The 24,532-nt window shown below is 46.2% G+C and overlaps 1 protein-coding gene across 4 annotated transcripts in view; it reads right to left on the bottom strand.

Moving 5' to 3' along the window:
- Positions 1-107: 107 nt before the first annotated feature.
- Positions 108-24,532, bottom strand: part of UNC13D (unc-13 homolog D) — a 55,632-nt gene continuing 31,207 nt past the window's right edge. For all 4 annotated transcript variants that reach the window (XM_035104507.2, XM_035104510.2, XM_035104509.2 and 1 more), the window contains 23 exons: positions 24,263-24,367; positions 23,377-23,469; positions 22,702-22,805; positions 21,359-21,476; positions 20,623-20,747; positions 19,597-19,687; positions 19,089-19,145; positions 18,665-18,762; positions 17,832-17,883; positions 16,385-16,515; positions 15,350-15,470; positions 14,605-14,748; positions 12,946-13,044; positions 12,575-12,781; positions 11,796-11,864; positions 9,669-9,748; positions 8,803-8,908; positions 8,604-8,675; positions 8,069-8,152; positions 7,323-7,443; positions 5,878-6,001; positions 4,948-5,153; positions 108-3,259 (listed from right to left, as the gene is read on the bottom strand). In XM_035104507.2, coding sequence (XP_034960398.1) covers positions 3,135-3,259; positions 4,948-5,153; positions 5,878-6,001; positions 7,323-7,443; positions 8,069-8,152; positions 8,604-8,675; positions 8,803-8,908; positions 9,669-9,748; positions 11,796-11,864; positions 12,575-12,781; positions 12,946-13,044; positions 14,605-14,748; positions 15,350-15,470; positions 16,385-16,515; positions 17,832-17,883; positions 18,665-18,762; positions 19,089-19,145; positions 19,597-19,687; positions 20,623-20,747; positions 21,359-21,476; positions 22,702-22,805; positions 23,377-23,469; positions 24,263-24,367 — 2,532 coding nt within the window. In that variant the 3' untranslated portion in view covers positions 108-3,134. The remainder of the gene's footprint in view (positions 3,260-4,947; positions 5,154-5,877; positions 6,002-7,322; positions 7,444-8,068; positions 8,153-8,603; positions 8,676-8,802; positions 8,909-9,668; positions 9,749-11,795; positions 11,865-12,574; positions 12,782-12,945; positions 13,045-14,604; positions 14,749-15,349; positions 15,471-16,384; positions 16,516-17,831; positions 17,884-18,664; positions 18,763-19,088; positions 19,146-19,596; positions 19,688-20,622; positions 20,748-21,358; positions 21,477-22,701; positions 22,806-23,376; positions 23,470-24,262; positions 24,368-24,532) is intronic.

Below are 24,532 nucleotides of genomic sequence, written 5' to 3'. Positions count from 1 at the left end.
CGTCTGCTGCAGGGAGTCAAGAGTTCCTCCAGCGGGCGCTGCTTAGCAGAGGGATTCGGGAGTGGTGGCGGTTTCACCAGCGATATACCACTGAGTGGAACCACCATTGTACTCTGCCCTCATACGATGCAGATGGAGAAACAAGCTGTATTGGCGAGGTGCCAATACAGCTTGCTCCTCCCTCTGCATCTTTAAACTGCTCAACTGAGGAGTGTACAGCTGCCCTTGCCTCAGCCGAGCAGTTAAAGGAGCCCCCATGCTCTGCCTGTTCACCTGTGAGCGGCAGGAGCGCCTGGGTGAAACCGCATTAGTTCCCGAGGTGAGAGCTGGGGCAGTTTCACCAGGTGCCTCACGGGCAGAGGCCAATGCAGCTTGCTTTTTCAACATCTCGGTATATCACCACAGTGTTTGGCGGGCAAAAAGCTGACATCACCCAGCCCACCTACAGCGCATGATTTATGGCACTTGAGCCACAAAATGTGCTGACCCTTTCTTTGGTTGAATCATTTTAATGCAGGCCTAGTCAAATTTATGGAGGCCATGTTTAGCAGCGGGGACTGTAGTCATGATGTCTGTGACGTCTAAACAAAACTCCCAGGTTCAGAAGTAGTATACTGTCCTCTCAGTTTTTTTATTCATACAGTCACAAACCTGCACAATCTCCATGAAATAGGGATTTGGCGACACACACCGAAAAGGAAACCTGATTATCCAGGTTATTCAATTGCTGGTTCCACCCTGAGTAATTATTTTAAATGTTCCCAGTGACAGAAGTGAGAGCAGCCCATGTAAATCAATGGGAAGACCACAGCATTCCAAGACTGGAATTGGGCACAAGTGTATCCACCACCACCACCACACCAACAACACTCCAAATGCAGGGTGGATCCAATACCGGCCAATGAAGGCTGAGCATGTTCCAGTGGGCTTGAAATGGTTTTAAAAGAGGGAATGGAGTAACTGGAACACTGAACAGAAGTGCCACATTTTGTTGCACTGCCACACTTCTTAGTTACACTTCCATTTGCAGAATTGGAGGGGGATGCAAACAGTAAAGGACAGGGTTGGTGGTGCTGTTGCTTTCACACCCTGCTGTGGGCTGTGCAAAACATCTGGTTGGCCATTTGTGGTACCAGGATGCTTAAAGGAGGACGCTCTTGCTTTGAATCAATGCAGGACTTATGCTACATCCCTTCCTCCTGCAACTACTCTATCTGCCTCTGCAGAGGTTGCTTTCTACAGGCCTTTACAAAAGGAAATGAGATGATTTCATACTCACTTTCCCTCCCTACTACGAGTGCCACTGAATGCTACTGTCCCCTTATTACACTGTTTTCACCAATTTAAACTGGAACACATTATAGAATAAGTGATGGGGGGTTAGTAGATAAGACACCCAGCAGCTGTACTCTATATAGAGGATGCTCTCGGGTTTTCTCTCCTCTGCAAAGATCGTGTAGTAAGTGAAAGGCATTAAAGCACTACATATTTAAGATGCTCAAAAATGCCTCCATTCAGCTCTACCCACAGGAATGTATGCACATACACACAGTTGTAAAATAGGAAACGCTTCTGCTTGCTCAGAGCTCACCCCGCCCAAACTAAACGAGAGCCTGGCTTGGTTTCTTTCACAGCCTTTAGCTGCCAATGTGACAGAAATAGCATGCCTTAGCCTCACATAATCCTTTAGTTGTCCTTTTCACTTACAGGAAAGCAATTCCTCTTGATGGGAGAGGAAACCAGCTGAGAACTACAGTCTACTGAGTAAGTTCCCCCTTGCACAGAAACCTCGGCTAAATCTACCACCACCACACTGACAACGATCTGCTCTAGGAAAAACAGCAAAACTTAAGTTGTAGAGCAGGAGTGGGGATGGAACCTGTAGCCCTCCAGATGTCAGACTCCCAACTTGCAGCCAGCATGGCCAATGCTATGGATGATGGGAGGTGGGGGGTCCAGGTTCCCCATCCTTGCTGTAAAGACCTGGCCTCACTGGCAGCAGAAACACCTGGCTGCAAAGGAGTGGGGTGGGAGTAACAAGATGGGAATGCTTCCTGCAGTGCTATGATCAAAGCTTACGCTAGGCTGTCCCTAGATTTACCTGGAGGTCAGGGTTCACAGTAACACTTCACAAGCCTTACGGTACTGCCGAAATGGAGGTGAAATTCTAACCGTGGTGGTGGTGATTGCAGCAGTCTTATGCTCCCATCAATTCCTCAAAGCCAAGCACAGCTTACAGGTAATAAGCAACAACAGCACTGTTCATAGAAGATTCGGCTTTTCTTTTCAATTAAATCCTCTCTTGCTTTAAATCGCAAGAGTTTCCACTCCCCAGCAACATCTGTGCCTTCTTTGTGATAATCAGAATTGTGCCCTGGAGATGAGTGGGCATAGAATCCATTGCAGCGTACAGCCAGCGGCTCTTTCATTTAATTCCTTTTTAAGTCAGTGATGCTTAAATCAGAAGGAAGTGCCAGTTCCTGTAGTAGAGATTAGTGATCACAGGTCTGGGGTGGTTTGTTTGTTTTTTAACTCACCAAAATCTGCTCCCCCACCCCACCCCACCCTTTGGCTTTCTGGTGTACCAGGCTGCCTGCTTTCCATGCCATCTGGCGAACAGAGTAAAGCATTTCCTGGAGGAAATCCACAAGGGGCACATTACAAGCTTTGCGGGCCAGGCAGGCTCTTCCTCAGTTCTCGTGTGCATGCATGCGTGCCAACTGTGCGCATGTGTTTGCTCACAGCATCCCTTAGCCTGCAGTATGAGCATCAAATAGTACCACGTTTTCCATTTTTCTCAAAATAAAATAAGGGAAGTCCTTACTGCAGATGAAGAATGGATGAAAGGGGCCGGGAGTGGGTAACACAACCCTTTCCTGTCGCCTCTTGAATGGAAACAGATCAAACATTCATCCAGACACAGCTTGCTCTTCAGCATGCACTGACAAAAGAGCCCCAGGGTCTGCTGTGGCCAAGCTAAAATGCTGCATGTCCCTCTGGCATCCAACGCACCAGCAGAAAAAGCTGGAGTGGAAGAAGGGCTTCCTGCTCTCCATGGTGTGGTTTGCTGTCACTATGGCAGCACAGGCCCTGCCTGCTGCACCTTTTCAGCTCGGTCCATTCTGTTGCAGCCCCTATTGTTGCTCCTGCTGTTGCTCAGACTCCTTGGATTGCTTTGCTCGTTGTCTGCGGAGCTTCACAAATGCCTGGGCTTCCTTGTCTCCTTTGCGGGTCTCCAGCAGCTTCAGGATTTCAGCACCTGGGGCAGAGTGGGAGAGGTAACATGGAATCAGGGAGCTGTGGAATCAAGTAGACTGCTCCTACAATTAAGAGTGGTCTTGTGACGTTAAAACGTAAACCCAGTTTCCTGCATTTTAAAAAACCTGCTGCTTATTGCCCTGTTGTCAGGGAAGAAAATCCTAGTTCCTTGACGTAAGCCAGGTGTCAGCAAACTAAGGCCCGGGGGCCAAATGCGGCTCATCGGGTTCAATCTGGCTTGCGAGCCTTGCAGACCCTGCTGCCCGCTCGGTCAGTGTGCGCTAAACCAGTGTGGCGCGGAGGCCTCGCTGCGCAGGGACTGACTTGCGTGATGCTGGCGCTGCTTTGGATTGGCTGCAAGAAGCTCCTGCAGCCAATCCAAAGCCACAGACGCCTCTGGGCGATGCCCCTTCCATCCTGCTCAGGCGGCCGCATATGGCCAAGAGCTGAGTGGGAGGAAGCGGTGGCAGACAGTGGACCGGCCCCCTCTTGAAAAAGTTTGCTGACCCCTGACATAAGCTGTGCGGACAGACATCACAAAAGCTAGGCAACAACTAAGACTTAAGCTTCTTCTAGGCCAGGCATCCCCAAACTTCGGCCCTCCAGATGTTTTGGACTACAATTCCCATCATCCCTGACCACTGGTCCTGCTAGCTAGGGATCATGGGAGTTGTAGGCCAAAACATCTGGAAGGCCACAGTTTGGGAATGCCGGTTCTAGGCCAAAGCCAAGAACCCTGGCCCCTCAAAAAGTTACCTATTGCATATATCTCAAAACATCCTAAGCAGAGAATCCCAGAGGTACCCGGTGGAAAACTGCAGGACATCGCCAAAGGGTAACAAGTTACGGGGCGGTAGATGTAGCTAAGGGATACTATGCGACTGATGCGTGTGCCCCATGAAGAACAAGGCTAATTGAAAAACAGCTGTTTCCATTTCCTGTTCTAGCCCCAAGCACCTCTTCTAACTCCCTTTAGTGAGTTAAAATGCTCTTCCTGCTGGAGGTTGCTATGGAAGCAGCTTTCCAAGCAGTGAGGAAAAGGGAATCTTATTAAAAGGAGAATAGAGTTTGGGTCGGGGGGGGGGGGGTTGTGTTACTGTCCATCGCCTTTTGAGCTGTTGGAAGTAAAAAGCAGGAGATCTCTAGTTAAGAGTCTACTGCTAAAGCTGCTCCTATGATGCTCAGGTAAATCCAGCAGAGAAGCCTGGAAGACTCATCAGCTGCATTGGCTTGAATTTAAATTGGCTTCATTAGACTAGTTGTACATAATAACTGTGTTTGTGCAGATATAATTTACCACAAACTCGACAGCAAAGGACAGCATGCCTGTCAGTGGAAGGATTTCCACTTGCACAATGGGACTTCTCCTGCCCCTCTCGCCCCACCTCCCAGCAAACTCCCTGTTGAAGGAAGCCGCAGAATAGAGTTAGGAGGCACTTCACAGAATGTTAACTTAGCACTACGCAGGATACAAGCCAAAATCACAGGACTAAAATGCTGAGCATTTCAATATACAGCCTAGTACCGGTACTTGGTCTGGAACAAAAGAACATTCTCCCCCCCCCACCTGTATTTTCCAGGGGTGTGTGCCTGGAAGCCCATATCCCGCCTGCTAAGAGACTACAGGTTTAGCCGGCCAAAAAGGAGGACGGACAAGTGAAGCTGGGAATGTACAAGTAACGAGCTTACCAGCAGTTCCAGGATGAGTCAAGGACAATCGGGTCTGTGGCACTCTGGAAGGGTTGATGGTTTCCTCGTCCTCACTCAGCCCCAACACCTTGCAGAGGGGGAAGAAGGCTTCTCCCTCCAGATCATTGGCTCCTAAGGTGTCGTAGTCAAACACGGTGAGCAACAGGCACGCCCCATCCTGTTGGCATTTTTCTGGAGGGACCAAACTGTAAAAGGAAATGAGCACGGGGGAGGCCTGAGTTGAGTGACCCTGGTCTGCAGGCACCTCAAATGGAGGGGAAGAAGCACCACCTCTGAGCGCACAAAAAGTACCAGACAAAGGATTCCTCTGTGTTTCAAACTAGACCAACCAGTGGGAAAGCATGAACAGAAATATTTGGTAACACTCGTGGGGCAGTAGTGGCTGGAGTCCAGAGGGACGGTTAGAGCAGAAGGCGGAACAGCCAACAGTAGGGGGAGATAGAGACAAGGCCAAGCTGACTTAATTTCAGCGTTGTTCCCCCACCCACCCACCTGCTGCGTTCTGCAAGGGCAAAACTGAGGCTCAGGAGGAGGAAGCTGACAGCCAGGGCCTCCACTCCCCGGATTGGTTGTAAGTAGGGAGATCAGCAAGTGGACGCTGGCCTTCACTATCTCATGCTACTTATCAAGCTGTGTCAACCCTGGCAAGGGCTGAGCCATCTTAGCCCAGCGGTTCCATTGACCAATGCATTGCTTGAATCCCACAATCGCTTCCAGTGGTTTAAGACCCATGGGCGCTGCCTGGCTTTTAAAAAACCCTACCATGGCAAAGATCTGCAGGGCAGGAAAGGAGGGTAGCTATTTTTATTTTATTTTGTGGTTTTATATTTTGATTTTAGTCTGTGAATCACCCTGAGATCTCTGGGCATAGGGCAGTATATAAATTCAATAAATAACAATAATACATACAATTCAAATACTTCATCAAAGAGAGGGTGGAGATTGTTCTTTATGCACTGGGTCGTCCGTGTCATAACCTCGGGGAACTCGTGCCGTGGCTCCAGGGTCAGTTGGATGAAGGGGTCGCTTAAGCCTGGGGGTGAGGGGGATTGGAAGAAGTAAATCATCAGCAAACAGCAAGTCTGTCCTGGGGCATCTGTTCCTCTAACACACACCCAAGCATAAGTTGCATTCACTTGGCACCTGGTGGTGTCCTGCAATTTTAAGAGTCTTTATCTTGGTTCACCCCATTCCCCCACCAGAGAATGTTTGTTAGCACTTTCTTTTGATAAATTGTGAACGGAAGCCAAGTACATTACTGACCCATCAAAGACCTTCTAGCAAGCAAACCCCTATGGCTGCTGAGAGTTAAGTTTCAGCCTTCTAGGTTGAAAATGGGAAACTGCCTTTTTACTGAGTCAGTGCTTTGGGTCTACCTAGTGGCCCAATGCTGTGGAGTCTGATGGGGCAGTGGTGGCTCTCCAATGTCTAAGACTTGGCGTCTTTCCTAGCCTGCTAATATTTTTCAGCTGTCTGGAGGTACCAGAGATTGAACCTGGGATCTTCTGCATAAAAGGCTTAGTCTCTGCCACTAAGCAAAGGGCGCCTTCCTGATGCAGCAACTCTCTGGAGCAGGTCCATCCATTTTTCCCCCCTTGGCTCACTTTTACTAAAATCTTTATTTACCAATTCCAGGTCCCAAGCATGCAGAACTCACGCTGTGTTCTTAAAAGAGCCAAGTGTGTAAACGCTCAAATGTTCTCCGCTGTGATTTTTGCACAAGGAGTCAAGTGCACTTAAGTGAGACAACAACCACCTCTTCTGGAAATGTGAATGAACTGCACTGTAGTTCCTACAGACTGCTCAGCCCCTTCTCCCTTCAGATATTAAAGCTGTATTTATCCAAACCACCAGCAATTGCAATTGCCTTTCAGATTTGAATGGGACTCCCAGATGGGACCAGTGCTGCTCACACATGAATGTTTTCTGCAACATCTATACTCTACCGTTGTAACCAAAACACCAACCTGTATTTTCCAGTTTTCTAGTTCGGCATTCTGTTCTCACAGTGGCTGAACAGTTGCCCATGGGAACATGAGCGCAAGAGCACTCTCCCCTCCCGTGGTTTCCAGCAACTGCTATTCAGAAGCCTTGCTACCTCCAACAGTGAAGGCAGAGCATAGCCATTGTGATCACATTTTCTCTAAACTTAAAACTCCCAAATGTTGCAACTTTGCTTCATAAGGGAAGTGATTCACTCTCCCTTGTCATCATCATTCTGATCGACCGTTTCTGAACTTTTTCCAACTCCTTTTTGAGACGAGGCAACCAGAACCGTATACAGCATTCCAGGATCATGCGCCTGCACTAATAAGGAGATGAGACACGTTCCTTTGGCTCAAGGGCTCTCTCACCATTGGAGTCCAGGGGAAGGAGGTTGACAGCGTTGAGCACCTCGACGCGCAGCTTTTGTTCCGAGTGGCGGTAGAGGGCCTTGATGGTCACAGCCCCGTATTTTTCAGGGCTAGCCTCTGTCTAATAAGAACAACCAGAGAAGTCAGGATGCATTTCAAATGCCCCAGTTTGCTTGCCAGCAATTAATGGTCCTGGTCTCCCTATACCATAGTTGTAAACGGTGATAAACATCACTTCAAGTTCCATCTGGGAAATTAGGGATGGGGGAATCTGTGGCCCCTACATATGTTTTTGGAGTGTGACCCATCAGCCCCAGACAGCAAATAATCAGGTAGTATGGGAGCTGTGATCTAATAAGAACTGTTGGGCCACAAAATGTAAGAGCCTGCTAGATCAGGCTATTGCCCCATCTAGGCCAGCATCCTGTCCTCACAGGGGGCAATCAAGGGTCGATGAGAAGTTGGACCTGAGCACAACAACTCCCTCCCCTCCTACTCTTTTCGAGCCACTAGTATTCAGAGGTGTACTGCCTCCAACAGTACGAGCGGAATATAACCTAACTCTCCATCAATTCGTCTATAAGAACACAGGTCTCACATCCCTGCTGTAAATCAACAGTGATGATCTTAGCCACAAATAACGCAAGCAAATAAGACGTAACAATATCATTCAGCACAAGGAAGAGCGAACAAGGAGATGCAATCTTCTTCGTAAACAGGAGCCAGAGCCCACTGAAGTCACACACCTGCTGCTGGATTCGGGCACTGAAGTACTTCTGGATAAGATTTCTGCTGGTGGAAGAGCAGAGGTCCAGTTCTTCTTCCAGAGCCTAGGAGACAAGTGGGTTTGAGCAGAAATTGTACTAGTGGGATATTAAGCCATTTTTTAAAAAACAAAACCAACCCCCCAAATTGACAGATTATGCAAGACAAATTAAATTTGAAACAGGTAATCTAAGCAGCAAGTAAGACTGGAGGCCCACTTGTTCTAAGGATCACTGGTGATCAGCAATTACACCATTCTTAGGTGATGTTTTGTGCATGCCTAGGGTGGATCTATATAGGTGTTTTTTTTAAGTGCTATAGAAAAACACGTTATAAAAGCTCTTAATGGAAAATCCCATTGCTCTACAGCGCCATCTGGTGTCACATTTTTATAACGCAATTATAACGATTTAATTGACAAGTGTAGCCGAGTCCCATTGGCTTGTTCATGGTGGAGGGATCCCTCACCCCGCTCCCAATGCTCCAGAGAGCCCAATTGGGCTTGTAACATCTTACTGTAAATGTTGCAGTGTGGAGGGTATCCTCTGGCAGACCACAGCCATCTCCATGAAAACACCGCTCCAAGTTCTATGGAATGAGAGGGGTTGGGGGGAGGGGGGAGAGAAGAAATAAAAGGACTGAATGCTCCATTGTTAAAGCCCAACAAAGAAAGTCAGGTGCTCCGTCCTACATTCTATTCCACATGTCTAAGTACCTTGAGGGCAAACTGCAATTTCTTGAAGTACGCCAAGTTGCCAAGTTGCTGTTTTGCAGCCCCTTTCAGCATGTCCAGAGTGTGAATCCACAGCAGCTCCAAGAGGCTGTTTGGAGGGGAGAGAAAGCAGAGATGGAAACTAGGTTGCCACTGGATACCAGCAGAATCCGTTAGACTCTGGGATGGACGAGAAAGAAAGCCAGGGGCAGCTTACTAGCTCCCTTATTCCCAGAGGTTTCATTTATCAACTTTAAACTAAATTCTGTGGGTGAGGTGAACTATGGGTGAAGGGGGGATTTTATTTTTTTAAATGCACAACAGTAGACTCATCATAGGCGGTCCTAGACCCAGAAGTAAATTGGTAAAATAAAGGTTTTTTAAACATAGCATTGGAGAGTCCCGCTAGCATTCAAAGGAGCTCCAATATTTCATTTTATTTACGTAAGAATATTTATGCACCTCTTTTCAACCATAACGGTTTCCAAAAACAGTTCAGAAGAACAAGACAGTTGGGAGGCCTCTAAAGGACCCTGTGTCTGTTTGATCCCTTCTCAAACATCTTGCCAATTTGCTAGGGATTCAACACTGGGGCCCAAGGAAGTCGAAATAAGTAAAGAATGGAATGCCTCTGAGCATGTGCAGAGTGGCTACCATCCCCAAATAGCCGTAACTAGTAAATCTGCATTTGGAGAGCTTCAAAACCCAGCAGGGAAACACTGGGATTATGTGCTGCAGAATTTCTGGGAGGGAGAAGATCCTTCTACTGGACATAGGGCCACAGACTACTACTATACAATGTAATTGCTACTATAAAATGATGATTGGAGAAAAAAATATATCGTAACAATGTCAGGCTTCTGGCTCACCTGTTGAAGTTCTCTTGGACCAGGTTCGCACTTAGATACTGGAACTCGCATTCCAAAAATATCATTAAAGGGGTGATGCACTAGAGCAGCAGGGAGAAAAAAGATCAGAGAAAATAGAGAGAAAGGGAAGAGTACTGTGGAGTCTATACTGAACATTTCAGAGGCCTCCATACAAGGTATGTAAAATGCCTTCCTCTGCTGCTGCTCAACATGGCCAGCAAAACATTTTTGAAGGCTTTTTACCCTATGTGCTAGCTGGTCAACACTCTTATGCACACAGTCTCTGTGTGCCAGTGTAGCCGCCACCTGAAATATACAATGCTAACACATGTACATTGCATGAATAAGAGGCAACATGTAGGGTAAAAAAAAATGTGCTTTTTGAAAATTACACTCCTCTTGTGTGTCGTACTGATGGCACTTTTAATATCCTCTGTATGTGGTTTATAACATAGAGGCAAAAGATTGTTGGACTCCCTCTCCAACCTAGCCTAGTCCAAAGCAGGTAAGATAAAAGACAAAATGGGGGGATGATGCCCCTGCAGTTTGGACCACACACCCCTCTGAGATTCATGAAGTGCCTTCAGTTACCTGCATTACGTGTTGCCTGAAAATGTATCTCTTTGCTCAGGCCTTTCCTAACTCTTAAGACTGGATTCTGCACCCCTGCATTGTCCTAATATTGTATTTTATTGTGTTTTTATGATCTTAGTAATTTTATGCTATTTTTTTACTATAGATATGCACATCAATAGGATTCCCCACCCCACCCCAACATTAAGCCGTCTAGCAATTTTATCAAAGAAATAAAACGTGTTGTGGTAATGATCCTCCAGTCAGTGCATATTGCAACACTGCAGAGGAGTTCACCCTACAAACTGAGCAGAGGAAAATATAGGACAGATTTCTGTCTCCGGTAGAATTCACAGCAACCTATTTATGACTGGATTTTTTTTAACAAAAACAACAACAAGAAAGCAACAAATCATAAAGGATAATATCAACGTCCCAATAATGGAATACTGAAAGGTATCGTTTTTGTAAAATATGTAGGGATTTATGATATGTAAAATGAACCATGGAAAGAGAAGGGAAGTCCTTGATATCTTAGGGATGTAAAAATGAATATTTTAAATTGGAAAACAGAAAAATTAATAAAAATTATACACACAAAAAGGACTTTAGATAGTCCTGGAAGATGATAAAAAAAAGAAAAAGAGAGAAAGTGTCAACTTCTCTTAGCTCTGTGGAGGAATTCTCAAAGCTAATTCTATATTGTTACCGGTATTAGTAGTTATTAGTAGTAAAAGTAAAGATAAAGGGAACCCTGACCATTAGGTCCCGTTGCGGACGACTCATCTCACTTTATTGGCCGAGGGAGCCGCCGTTTGTCTGCAGACAGCTTTCGGGTCATGTGGCCAGCATGACAAAGCCGCTTTTGGTGAACCAGAGCAGCACTCGGAAACGCCGTTTACCTTCCCGCCAGAGCCGTACCTATTTATCTACTTGCACTTTGATGTGCTTTCAAACTGCTAGGTGGGCAGGAGCTGGACCGAGCAACGGGAGTTCACCCCGTCACAGGGATTCGAACCACCGACCTTCTGATCGGCAAGCCCTAGGCTCTGTGGTTTAACCCACAGCGCCACCTGCGCCCCTGTTATTAGTAGTCGGAACACAATAGTAGTGACAATAAAGTGACGGTAGTAACAGCTGTGGAACAAGGTGGGTGTCGCCATGATTGCTTGCCTTTTTTTACATGAACTTACATACTCCCATTCTTCTCAGTAAGTTCAGACGTGACTCAAGCCGCCCTATTTCCACCTTCTTTGTGGCTCCTGAACACCTCCCTGCACCACCTCTACAGAGATCTAACATATTGCTCCAAAAATGCCAAACTATTTGCTGAAAAGTCATACAGCCCTATGCTCCAGAAGGCATAGATCTTACAGTTCAAGGCCGAGAGTTAAAACCAGGGGCATGAGTATTGTACATTACTAGTTTCGGTTGTGGCTTCTTTTGAATGTAGGACTAGCCAAGACATGGATAGGGCAAAAGAGCCAAGAAGCACATTTAGCACAACAACATGTAGCCTAAAAAAATGATTTATTTCGGCATTCCAAGACTCACATCTTCTGGGTTCCTGGAAGCACTGCAGGTGTACAACTCCTGGATGTGCCTGGCAATTCCAGCATGCAGCTGCCAAATAAAAACGCATGTGCTTAATATTACCTATCAAAATATGCTTTCTAAGTGCTCAAAACAGTTCACATACATTATCTTAGTAATCACTGCATTAGTCAGGTATGGAAGGCTGCCATTACATGCCAATATAAAATACCTCTGCCAATGGTGTGTCTATTTCCTAGTTTTTACAACGTTTCTGCTGCTTTAGACAAGGAACGCGGGGGGGGGGGGGACTGAAGGGCAAAACTCACTGGCAAAGCATTTGCTTTGCATGAATAAAAAGTCCAAGTGGGAAATGCTGGATAGCTGCTGCTAGTTAATGTAAACAATCTTGAACAAGATAGGCTATTTGGTCTGAGTCTCCTATAAAGGCAGCTTCCTATGAAGATTCCCCCCCCTCCTCTTCTGCTTTGGCTTCTGAAATTTCACACAGAACAGTGTGAGAAATTTTCATAAGAATTATTTTAAAAATGTTAATGTTTTCATACAAATCTTGGGTTTCTTGAGATGCTGAATTGTATGCAAAATCCCGCATGCTCAGTATGGCTCTTGTACAGAAATGCAGAATACACACAGCTTTATCTCAGGGAGCCGTAACCACGGGTTGCAAAACATGGGCGATCTCGTGTTGGCCCCATTCTGCCATTTCCAGCCATGCCCCTCCCAGACCTTTCCCTGCCAGACTGAGCTTATCAAGAGGAATGCCAAGGCTGCCGGGTTACTTTGCTTGCCAGGGTCTGCACCACGCCACGGATCTCGTTGTTGAGGCAAGTGACGGTAGCCTGAAGCTGGTGATGCAAGGTGTGCTGGATCTGCTCTGGCGCAATGACTGCTCCCGTCTTCTGCTCCAGGCGTGCCCAGTCCAGCTGGGACGGCAGCTTCAGGATCATCATGCGGAGCTGCTCGATGTTGTTCACCACAACGCAGAGCTGGCGGGGGGGGGGGAGAGAAATAAAGCAAGAAACCTATGCATTCCACCTGCTGTGAAGCAGAATGTCAGAATTCTGTAGCCTCAAGAGTTGGTGGGACTTTCCCACCTCCCAAACGCCTACTTGAACAGCGCCCTTTGTCAGAAACTGGCTCCATCGCTCACCCTGTTTGCAGCTTCTCCCTCTTTGTGTTTCTTTGATGACAATTCCTCTGCCCTTGTCTTGATCAGCCGGCAGTACATCAGAGCAATTTTACATATGTCCTAAGAAGTCAAAAAAAAAAAAAGAAGGAAGAAGCTTGAGGATGTTGTGCTCTATGGAGGTAAAGACTCCCAGTGCATCAGTTCACCGCATGGATTTCACTGCTTCCTACAAGGATGTGGGAAGGCCTAGGCAGAGGAGATTCCTTCATCAGGCAATAAGAGCATCGTAAGAATGAAATACATCTGGTCTGGGGGGTAATTTGGGTAATTAGGGACCAAAGGGGTGGCAAGTGGGCAAGAAATATCTTTAAGAAATAATAATAATAATTAACAAATAAATATTCCTATCCTCTATCCCAAATTAAGGTGGGTTCTTTTTTTCTACTGGAAGAATGTAATACTTCTTTTCTAGTACTACTTCTCAGAGTATAATGAAAGAGCAGGTGTAAAAAACTGTGAGACCAGGTGCAAGCACAAAGCACTGGGCTTTTTGTTGTTTCAGCTGCTGTTGACCTGCTTGATTGTTTTTGGGTCTCATCTGTATGCCTCTTTGAGGACTATAGGTTCTCAGCTGGCACCCTTGTTTCCAGCATCTTAAAAGTTTCAAGTGCCAGGTTCATGTACGAAGTTGTGTACAGTGGGGTGGATCTTCCCCAACATTCGTAGGATTTGTTTCTGTGCATCACACGGAATCTCAGTGTTACTAAATTGGAACATCTTCCTCTATACTACACCTCCAGGGCTAATGTGAAGATCCATCAGCTCTTGCACTTCCTGAATGTTATGACAAGTTCTCCAATCGAAAAGCTGTATCAAAATATATTTAGATGTATGTACAGTACATTGAAAGGGACCCAGGTGGCGCTGTGGTTAAACCACTGAGCCTAGGGCTTGCTGATCAGAAGGTCGGCGGTTCGAATCCCTGTGACGGGGTGAGCTCCCGTTGCTCGGTCCCAGCTCCTGCCAACCTAGCAGTTCGAAAGCACGTCAAAATGCAAGTAGATAAATAGGAACCGCTACAGCGGGAAGGTAAACGGCGTTTCCATGTGCTGCTCTGGTTTGCCAGAAGTGGCTTTGTCATGCTGGCCACATGACCTGGAAGCTATACGCCGGCTCCCTCGGCCAATAAGGGAGATGAGCGCGCAACCCCAGAGTCGGTCACGACTGGACCTAATGGTCAGGGGTACCTTTACCTTTACCTTTTACAGTACATTGAAAAAGTGCATTTAAATTTTTTTGAAATATACGTTTAATATATATATATATATATATATATATATATATATATATATATATACAGTGGGACCTCGGTTTATGAACACCTCAGTTTATGAATTTTCGGTTTACGAACACCACGGACCCATTTGGAACGGATTAATTCACTTTCCATTACTTTCCATGGGAAAGTTCGCTTCAGTTTATGAACGCTTCAGTTTATGAACAGACTTCCGGAACCAATTGTGTTCATAAACCGAGGTACCACTGTATGGGTATTTAAATGCTATTTTTGGTATGGATTTCTGCACAAATTCACAGATTAATGTGGAAACAAGAGCGAAAAGACTTATGAGTGGATCACAGATGAAAATGGAACACAGCCCATCCTTACTGTATACGCACCTCAACAAATTTCACCATGATCATGAAGGCCTCTTCAGGATCCGGCCAGTCCAGTTGCTGCCAGGTCTTTACCATCTGAGCATAGCAAGTTGATAAGTCCACCGTGGATGTGCTGTGCTTATTCAGCTCTCCTAGTGGTGTCAGCTGAAGAGAAACAAAAGAAGGGAAACGGCATAAATAATCAAGGGCAGATTTGTTGAGTGCTTCAGTTAATTTGGAGCCTGGATCTCTAGGAACAAAAGGGGATTTTCACACCTGGCTGGCTGTTCGTCCGATCACTTAATTTAGAATGCTCCACTTACTTCAGTGATGTTGGTCCAGTGGAAGTAGCTATTAAGACTTTGGAGGGGGTATTAAAATTAAAAAATGCTTACTTAAATGCACTGGGGTTTTTTTTCTGTGGGGGGATGACGCAGGGGTATGCATACCTCTAAACATTTTGTGAATCTAAGTTTGGCCTCATTGAGGGGTAGTATTTCAATATGAGTAGGAAAATTAGAGTACCTCTCTCCTTTTTTGAGGGGGGGAAAGCACTGATTAAATGTGTCTTCAACCTAACAATGATGATGATGATTTTGCACACATTGTTCCTTTTGGGATTTAATCCCGCTTTGCATCTCACCAGAACGGTCACCATGTCTATTGGCAAAAGTCACCTGTTAATACAGGAGCCTCTATATGTGAATGCCATAAGGCTGTAAGCAATAAGAATTGACCCTTCCCTGGATGGGGATCCATTCATTACCTGGTCTACCTGGATAGCTCTCTGAGTCCTTTCTAAGGCTATGGTGTATGCCTTCTGGAGCCACTTGGGGATGGCTTCCTTGAACCACTGGTGGTAATTTGTCAGTTCAAGAGGACCTTCCCTGGAAAGAAAAGATACAAAACCAGAACCTACGTACTTAACCCAGAAGATTCAATAACTGAGACTAAGTCATCTAACTTGTGCTAAATTTCTGCCTGAATTGGCTCCACGGATTAGTCATCCCGGCCAGGGGCAACAATAGCAAGTCTGTCCCAACAGGCCCTTCCTTGTGCATTGTTGCACACCACTCCCAATCTTCAAGCAATGCAGGATTCTAGGGGTTCCAGGGTTCATGTTCCCTTTTGAAACCATACTGGACCCTGCATAGCTTGGCAAATGTGCTGGCAGCTTTATTGCTGCAATACTATCATGTTAATGAGGCACAGCAGAGACTGGTTTCTTTATGATCTATGGTTTATTTGCACATATATACAACCCGAGCCTATGATGGAGGAGGGGTTTGCAGCATTAATGCCCCAAAAGGATCTTGTTTCTCCCATAGCTACAAGCCTTGGATTCAAACAGAAATCAAACACTGCTCAAGTGCTGCTCTAACTCCCTGTCCAGCTTTTTTGCTTTGCTTCTAGGTCACATCACTGCCACTTTCAACTCTAAACTCAGGCTTTGTCCTTCTAACTATCTCTGAGTTGAGGGAGGGGCTCCACCCATTTGCTATTTTGCTATCTCACATAGAGCCCCCTTTCCTTTGTTTCCCTTAATAGCCCATCACCCAATCACTTCTACACAAAATAAGATAGCCTGGCTTATTTATTTATTTTAACACTTGCTGGATTCAGGGGTTAGAAGGGCCTCACATGCAGCCTGCTCCCAACCCCAAACTCATAACACTATAAGCACACGCACACACAGAAATGCCCACACACTAGTGAAACGGATAAGGAGCCTCCATGTGGTGGCCATAAGAACAGATCCAAGGCTGAAAGCAAAAGCTTTGACCTTCAAAGAGGTCAGCACCTGTTGCACACAAGGTCCTTCATGCGATATAGTTCCTGCAGGCTGAGATAGAGCTGGAAAAGACTCTCTGCTGTGAGCTGGGACATGCCACTGTCAATCTTTCTCAGCTGCTCCTTGACATAATGGGAAACCTAGAATGGCAACAAAAACTAGAGTGGGCCAATGAGAACCAGTGAACATACAGCAGGCCCTGCAATCCAGAGGGCAGACAGCCATTCCTATTGACTCAGGGAAGACTCATTTGATAAGCTGTGCTTTGGGTAGCCTTTGAATACTATTATTTTAAAAATTCAGCTGGCCTACAACACAACTGGTCAGATATTGGAAAATCCCGGCCCTAAGCACCAGGCTTCCTCAAACTCTGCCCTCCAGATGTTTTTGGCCTACAACTCCCATGGTCCCTAGCTAGCAGGACCAGTGGTCAGGGATGATGGGAATTGTAGTCTCAAAACATCTGGAGGGCTGAGTTTGAGGAAGCCTGGTCAGGACTGTCACAATTTGCATCCTGCTCAGATGCAAGCCCTGCATGGTTTGCTATTATTGTAGCTATTGCTCCTCTGCCGACCATCACCTGCCTGGAAATTAAGGCCATCACTGCCAGGTAAGTGAGGGTGGCAAGGACGGAGACATACTGGGGCTTGTGTTTCTCTCCCCACATTTTCCAACCTCTACTATGCAGAAAATTGGGTCCGTAATGGCTAGGGTTCTCAGTCTAACAAAGAGGAAGTATGTATGCCTTCTTCTTTAATTGATGCCATTGTTCCAAACATGCAAAAGGGCTCTTTCATAGACTAACCAGGACACTCCACCCAAGGCCCTGAACCTTCGATAAGCACATGAACCAAAAGGAAAACCACAGAGCATTTCCACCTGAAGGATTGCAAACATCTGTGGCACATTAATCCTGAATGGATCTGCCACATAACCTGCGTCACAGGTCTTATTTGAAAAAAGGGTTTACATTAAGAACACACACCCTGCCAAAAAAAAGAAAAAAACCCACCCCATTTTGGATCAGTGTGTAATGACTGATGGTGTTCCCAGAGCATCTGCAACAGCAAAACATTCAAGAAGAAGCTATGCCCAGAAACTCACAATCAGGGTCTCTTAGCACCTGAGCTGGACTGCATGTACTCACAGGGCTGGTTGGCACACACACTGATTCAAAAAACAAGATGAAATGGACCTATGAACCAGTTCCGAGATTAAACATGAACATAGCTGGTTCAGGGTAAGTGAAGCTTCATCGCAAATGAGACTCAGGTTAATCTTACCACCCACTGGGACTAGCAGACGAAGCCCAGAGTTCTTGCTTATGACAAAAAATAAAAATAAAAATTGAGGCAGTCACTGCTTCATCCTTTCCCCAGCCTCTTCCACCACTGCTGTGGCACATAAAAGAACTGGAGTCCTTCTTTGCAACAGATCCACAAAGCAAGCTACTCACCTGCTTCTGCATTTCAAGATATGCAATTGAGAAGAGGTCCACTCTGACAGTGCTACACAGGAGGGGGAGGGGAAAGAAACAGGTGGTCAGAAATGTGCCAAGAAGACACTGTATTACTGAATCCTTTCAGGCCCGGTAATAAGGAATCTGCAGCTAGAGGCCCAAAGCCAGATCCAGTCCCTTTCAGTACCAATCAAGCTGGGCCCCCAGAAATGTCAACCAAAAGGCAAACGGGTTGCACAGAGTAATTCATCGCTGCCATGCTGGGACTTGCCAACAGTTGCTGGAACCTGGGAAAGGGGCTGGGAGAGTGTTCTTGTGCTTGGGTCCTGCTTGTGTGATTCCTACAGGCATCTGCTCAGTTGCTGTGAGAACAGGATGCTGGGCTTGATGGGCCATTGGCCTGATCCAGCAGGCTCTTCTTATATTCCTATGTCCATTTTGAGGAAGGATAAGGAGAGACCCTGGTCCTCTGAGGCCCTGTCCTCAAAAGTGTCCATCCCATAAAAATAGTACGTAGCTAAAAATGTCAGAAATATCTGAGGAATTCCAGATGGGAGAGATTTAAACAGCATGAAAAGAATAAATTTCTAGGCAGGGGAATGGTACAAAAGAAGTCAAATTGAATGTGTGTTTTTAAGTAAAGTAATATTTAAAATAAACAAGTGTTAATTCTCCTGGGAAGAACTAGCAACTATAACACACTGGGGTAAGATTCTGCTATGCTTGGTCTCAACCGCTTGGACCTTCTGTTGCTAAAGAAAGATTTTGGGACATATTTCTTCAGCGGAGAGAGTGAGCAGGGAACAGAAAAATGTCTTCCAGAGACTTACTTGGTGAAATATTTGTTATAAGTTTTGTGGCTCCGCTGGAGATCCGCATTCACCTCCAGAAGAAGAGTGACCAGGGCCTTCCCACACTCCTCCATAGTCTGCAGAAGGAATGGAGAAGATAACAGGCAGTAAGTGCCAGTATGCCATATGGTCACCTCTCCTCCCCCCCCTCTCACCTCTGCCACTTACCAGCTGATGATTAAGGAAGGCGCTGGTGGCCTTATCCGAAATTGCCTGGATTACATTTAACTACAAATGAGCGCTCATTTGGGTCTATCCATATGGACAAGAAATGCAATGTGTGAAGCATTGCCTACTTTCATCCATCCCAGAATCTATGAGATGCAGAATTCAACAACCCAGCAACATGCTCTCAGTGTAAGCTCTGTCCAACTAAAACAAACAAACACACACACACACTTACCTTTACCATCGGCTTCAGGTGTTGCTTCTTCATCTGAAACCACTCTGCTGTTCCAGTCTGAGAAAACAGGGCAAGGAATGAAGAGTACTACAGTCACGTTCCACCACATGCTTCCAAGCCCATTAAAAATCCACATTCAGATGTGAAGACAGGGATTAATCACATCTGAACAATGTATTAACTAGGGCCATGGCCGGAAGCTACATTGTGCTAGATACTCAAAGATCACACAAGACAGGGGAAAAGTTTCTGGGGTCTTAGACTGATCTTTTGAGCCTTCTAGCAAATGCTACTTGCTCAACAGACTCTCTGAAGAAAAGCTGAAGCATGGATTTCTCTAGGGTGGCAGTCATGGACAACCCAAAGACCAGCACTGGTGGTCAGTTTTGGAAAACAGGATTAGACTAACCATTTTCTAGCTCCAGCTCCACACTGAAGGAAGGAATATAGAAGCCCTCAATATCTCAATGTGAGCTTGGGGGGGGGGGGAGGCCCAGTGGCCATGTACCTTCAGTGCCTCTGTCACCATTTCCTGAAGGTCGGGGGTCTCTGTACAAAGTTCTCTGAAGGCTTTCATTTTACACATCTGCACCAAGACTCTGTGTGACAATGAGAAGAAGCATTGATGAAGTTTAATGCTATTTGAATAAACATTTGGAATTCATTTTTCCTATGGCCTAGAACCCTCATACGTATGGGACCGCCTCTCCTGGTATGTCCCACGGAGGACCTTACGGTCTTCAAATAAAAACATCTTGGAGATCCCAGGCCACTGGGAGGTTAGGCTGGCCTCAACCAGAGCCAGGGCTTTTTCAGCCATGGCCCTGATCTGGTGGAACGCTCTGTCACAAGAGACTAGGGCCCTGCGGGACTTGACATCTTTTCCACAGGGCCTGCAAGATGGAGCTGTTCCGCCAGGCTTTTGGCCAAGGCACAGTCTGACCCCCTTTCCTTCTATAATCCTCACAGAACTCTAATCCAATGGTTGCCATTAATTTGATTCTGAACTGAATTTAGAATGTATTTTAATTAATTGACTGTGTGATTTTATGCACATTGTGCTATTTTTACTTGTTGTTATCCACTCTGAGCCTGGGTTTGGCTGGGGAGGGTGGGATACAAATAAAATTGTTGTTGTTGTTGTTGTTATCACACATGAGTTGTGATCTCTCTTCTAGCAGGGCTCCTAATGGCTTTCCACACCATCAACCCTAGTACCCTTCAAGACCACCTTTGGTTAGGAGTTTGACGAATGGGGTTACGGTGGTGCTGGTCCCTTCTGGAAGGGCGATTCCAGAAGTTGACACTGGGTAATCTGTTACACTCCATCCTTTTGGTCCTTCAGTGTTCTATCTTATCCCTCAAGGTTATTACCATCCATACAGATGCAAAAGGAGAAATCCTCTGTAGGCTTGGACTGACGTGTCATCAGTATGCAGATATGACACACAGCTTTGCCTCTTTATTCCTAAGTCGAGGTGTGGGGAGGGCTGATTGTGGTCCCTTTTCATAGGGAAGCTTTGTGACAGCTCACCTGAGCAGTGATTGTAGCTTCTTTGTAGAATTAGGAGCAGAAAGCGGAAAGACAATCTGGTACTTCCGGATGAGAGAAATCCCATAGGCCAGCAAGGACTGAAAAGAGTCAGCCAGTTCTACATTCTAAGGAAAGCAACAAATATTTGTTTGTTTACATACATACATATATATATATATAGCAGACCTAGTGAGAAGTACCTTTTGAGAAAAGTGACCCACCCCCTCAGTCACCCAAGGAGGATCAAAGGCTGTGATAAGAAAAGAAAGCACTCGGGATTGATTAATCTAAATAATGTTATTATTTACACCCCACCCATCAACTCTGGGTGGCTTCCAGAAAAATATAAAAAGATATTAAAATGTCAGACATTTAACACTCCTCAAAGCAGTTAAGAAACCTGAAAGCAGTCTACATCCCGAAGCTGGTTTCACCCCAACCCTTCCTCCTCATCTATTGGTAACAGCCATACAGATCTTCCAAAATGACCCAAAAGCAGAACAAAAAACAAGAGAAAGTAGAAAAACCTGGTAAAGGGCAACCACAGCACTGAGAGGTGCCAAGTAGTGGCCATTTTTGCATACTTAAGTATTCACGTGCATAAGTGTTTCTGCATCAGTCCACATGGGGGGACTCAGCAGGAACTCCTTTTAGGTTAAACATGGTTCAGAGGCTGTCTCCTGCTGGACGGCATATTCTACTCTACTAGCACTTGCAATTCCAGGTTTCTTTTTACCTGCTCCTGTCTTAATCGACCTTCCACCCACTGGTACTCTATGCTGGTAATCTGGTGGAGCAAGCAGCTGCTATCAAACTCCAAGTTCTGGTAGAGCTTGCTGTAAGCCAGCCAGTGCCTGTGTCAAGGAGGGAGAAGTCACACAATAAGCACTGAAACGATGAGGATAAATGTCCCACAAAATTAGTAGGAAGGAACAATAGTCACTTCAAAAGGAATAGGAATATCAAAAATCAACCCAACAAAGAACTGCAGATTCTGCAATTTAAAACCCCCCACAAATGCTCACATTCATTAGCCAGGATGAAATTGTGCAGGTTACGTCTCTTTGCAGAAAACTGGGGCTAGGTTTTCTTAATGTATCTCGGGGGGGGGGGGATTTAGATTTTTGTAGAATTATCATACAGTTGGAAGGGATCCTGAGGGTCATCTAGTCCAACCCCCTGCAATGCAGGAATCCTGTCCATAGCTGTCCCTGAGTGGACTTGAACCATCAACCTTCTGGTTGACAGCCACAAGCACTGACCCATTGCGCCACCTACAGGGTGAAGAAGCTGAAACTGGTTATTGGAGATTGCTAAGCAATTCCACTTCCTGGAAAAGACCCTGATGTTGGGAAAGATTGAGGGCACTAGGAGAAGGGGACGACAGAGGACGAGATGGTTGGACAGTGTTCTCGAAGCTACGAACATGAGTTTGACCAAACTGCGGGAGGCAGTGGAAGACAGGAGTGCCTGGCGTGCTCTGGTCCATGGGGTCACGAAGAGTCGGACACGACTAAACAACTAAACAACAAAGCAATGGAAGAGAAGAGGGCTCTTCTGTCAATAGCTCTGGAAAGATCTGTTCAAAGGGGGTGCTTCACAATGTGGGCATAGTATATGGAAATGAATCAAACTCATGAATGGGATTCTAGGATTGACAGAGGAATCAGCAGAAGGCATCTGTGACTAAGGGAGCTACCAGATGACTTCTTTTATTGAGCATCCACCCCAATTTGTTTGCAGAGAGATTAGATGACATTGGCTACTTAAGGAGCATTTGTTCTGGTTTGTTTGTGAAGGTTGCATCAATGCCAGTATTATCCACACCATCCAGCGCATTTCCCTATCACTTGGCCCACATCAGGGGAAAAAATCCAATCTTTTGGGGGAAGCAGACTTGTTAAGCAAAACCTCCCAACCAACTACAACCTGAATTTGCTGGAATGCGATTGAATCCCACCTCCTAAAAATAGCGACAGTCTGTAAGCTCCCTAACTCCAAATGCCACTTGATTGCTGAAGTAACTTCCACATGGCAATATGCTGCTGCCTCGGGTGGAAGGGTGCAGGAGATACTCACGCCATAACCTGGTGGAAGTCTGAAATATCTTTTTGTGTAGCATGCAGATACAAGACTGTACTGGCATGTCTGCTCAACTCTCCATTCCAGGAAGTGCTGCCCACCTGCAAGGGAAAGGAAGGAGGCTGTAGCAGTCCTGTTGACATCACGACTGCTTTGAGAAGCTCTAGCAACCAGTTGCTCTGTGAAAGTCTTGCTTTGTGCTTCTTTCCACTGAAGCTCAGTTTCCATTTAGCGCCATTTACCTAGACTAGTGGGACGCGGGTGGCGCTGTGGTCTAAACCACAGAGCCTAAGGCTTGCCGATCAGAAGGTCGGCGGTTCGAATCCCCGCGACGGGGTGAGCTCCCATTGCTCTGTCCCAGCTCCTGCCAACCTAGCAGTTCGAAAGCATGTCAAAGTGCAAGTAGATAAATAGGTACCACTCTGGCGGGAAGGTAAACAGCGTTTCCGTGCGCTGCTCTGGTTTGCCAGAAGTGGCTTTGTCATGCTAGCCACATGATCTGGAAGCTGTATGCCGGCTCCCTCGGCCAATAACGCAAGATGAGCGCCGCAACCCCAGGGTCGGTCATGACTGGACCTAATGGTCAGGGGTCCCTTTACCTTTTTACCTAGACTAGATTATTGAACTAGAAGGAAGGAAACAGGGAGTAACCGAGTAAAGTCCATCATTTACCTGGTGCTGAAGAAGCTCATAAGAAACCATCTGCTGAAGAAGGTGCCGGTGGACTGTGTAGCTCGGTTGTGTCTTGCTGGCTGAGGTGGCTCTCTAGAAAGGAAACAATGCCAGGCACCCAGCTTTTAGAAAGCGCTAGAAGAGGATGTTCTCAGCATACGTAACCTCAGACTGGAATCAACTAACTGGGCCCCACCAGTGGAAACCCACACAAAGACTTCTGCTAGCGAAATGAGGGCTTCCCTCCTCTCTCCATCCTATATGCCTTCTGCCTCCCTCAATTGACTGGAGGGGGTTCAGAATAACCCCTGAAACAGCACATGGTGGGGGAAGATTGTTCCTCCAGGCAAGCATTATGTTTAAAGCACATGGTTTCCCCAAAATAATCCTGGGAATTGTAGTTTTCCCCTCACAGAGGGCAGTAAAAAAATACATTACTAAATTCAATAAATAACCATTTGCTGCCCTTTCATGACACCAAAAATCAGCTGCCTGAGGCAGGCACCTTACTCTGCCTAATGACAGAGCCGGCCCTACATACATGCTCAGTTGCACACAACCAAGGCAGGGTAGAAATATATGAGACAAAGCCCATACTAGTAAAAGACCAATTCCCAATAGAGCTATAATAAGCCATAGCAGCAAAACAGCGCAGTTTTAGTACATCTGGATATCATTTCAAAGGGTAAAGTATTTACCACCTTTGGGAAGGTAACCAAAGACTGGGTCAAGCAAACCTCCAGCAGGAGGTGACAACACAGGAGAAAAAGCCTTGCACTTTGATGCCACGCCAACCTAACCGTCAAAGACCGCAGCACATAGTTCAGAGCCCACTCCCCAGCTGACTTCATATCGCCCTCTAAGTGGTAAGGGGCCACTCCCTTACCTTCTTATGCATAAAAAGGAACTGCAGGTGGCAATGTCCTCTGTTGGGGTAGGTTTCTGTGCGAGGTTCCAGCCTGCACCAGCGGTCGTCTCTGCCATGCAGGTCCTGTCCAAACAAAGGGAGAAAACAATGGGCAGATGCTGAAAAGAGAGTTTAGGATAGTTCCGCCTCTCCTGGTATGCCCCACGGAGGACCTTAAGGTCTGCAAATAATAACACCCTGAAGATCCTAGGCCCCAGGGAGATTAGACTGGCCTCGACCAGAGACAGG

The sequence above is a fragment of the Zootoca vivipara genome, chromosome 2 (assembly GCF_963506605.1).
Source record: "Zootoca vivipara chromosome 2, rZooViv1.1, whole genome shotgun sequence".
Lineage (NCBI taxonomy): Eukaryota > Metazoa > Chordata > Lepidosauria > Squamata > Lacertidae > Zootoca > Zootoca vivipara.
Note: the sequence above shows the minus strand (reverse complement) of the source record. Positions and strands in the feature narration are given on the sequence as shown.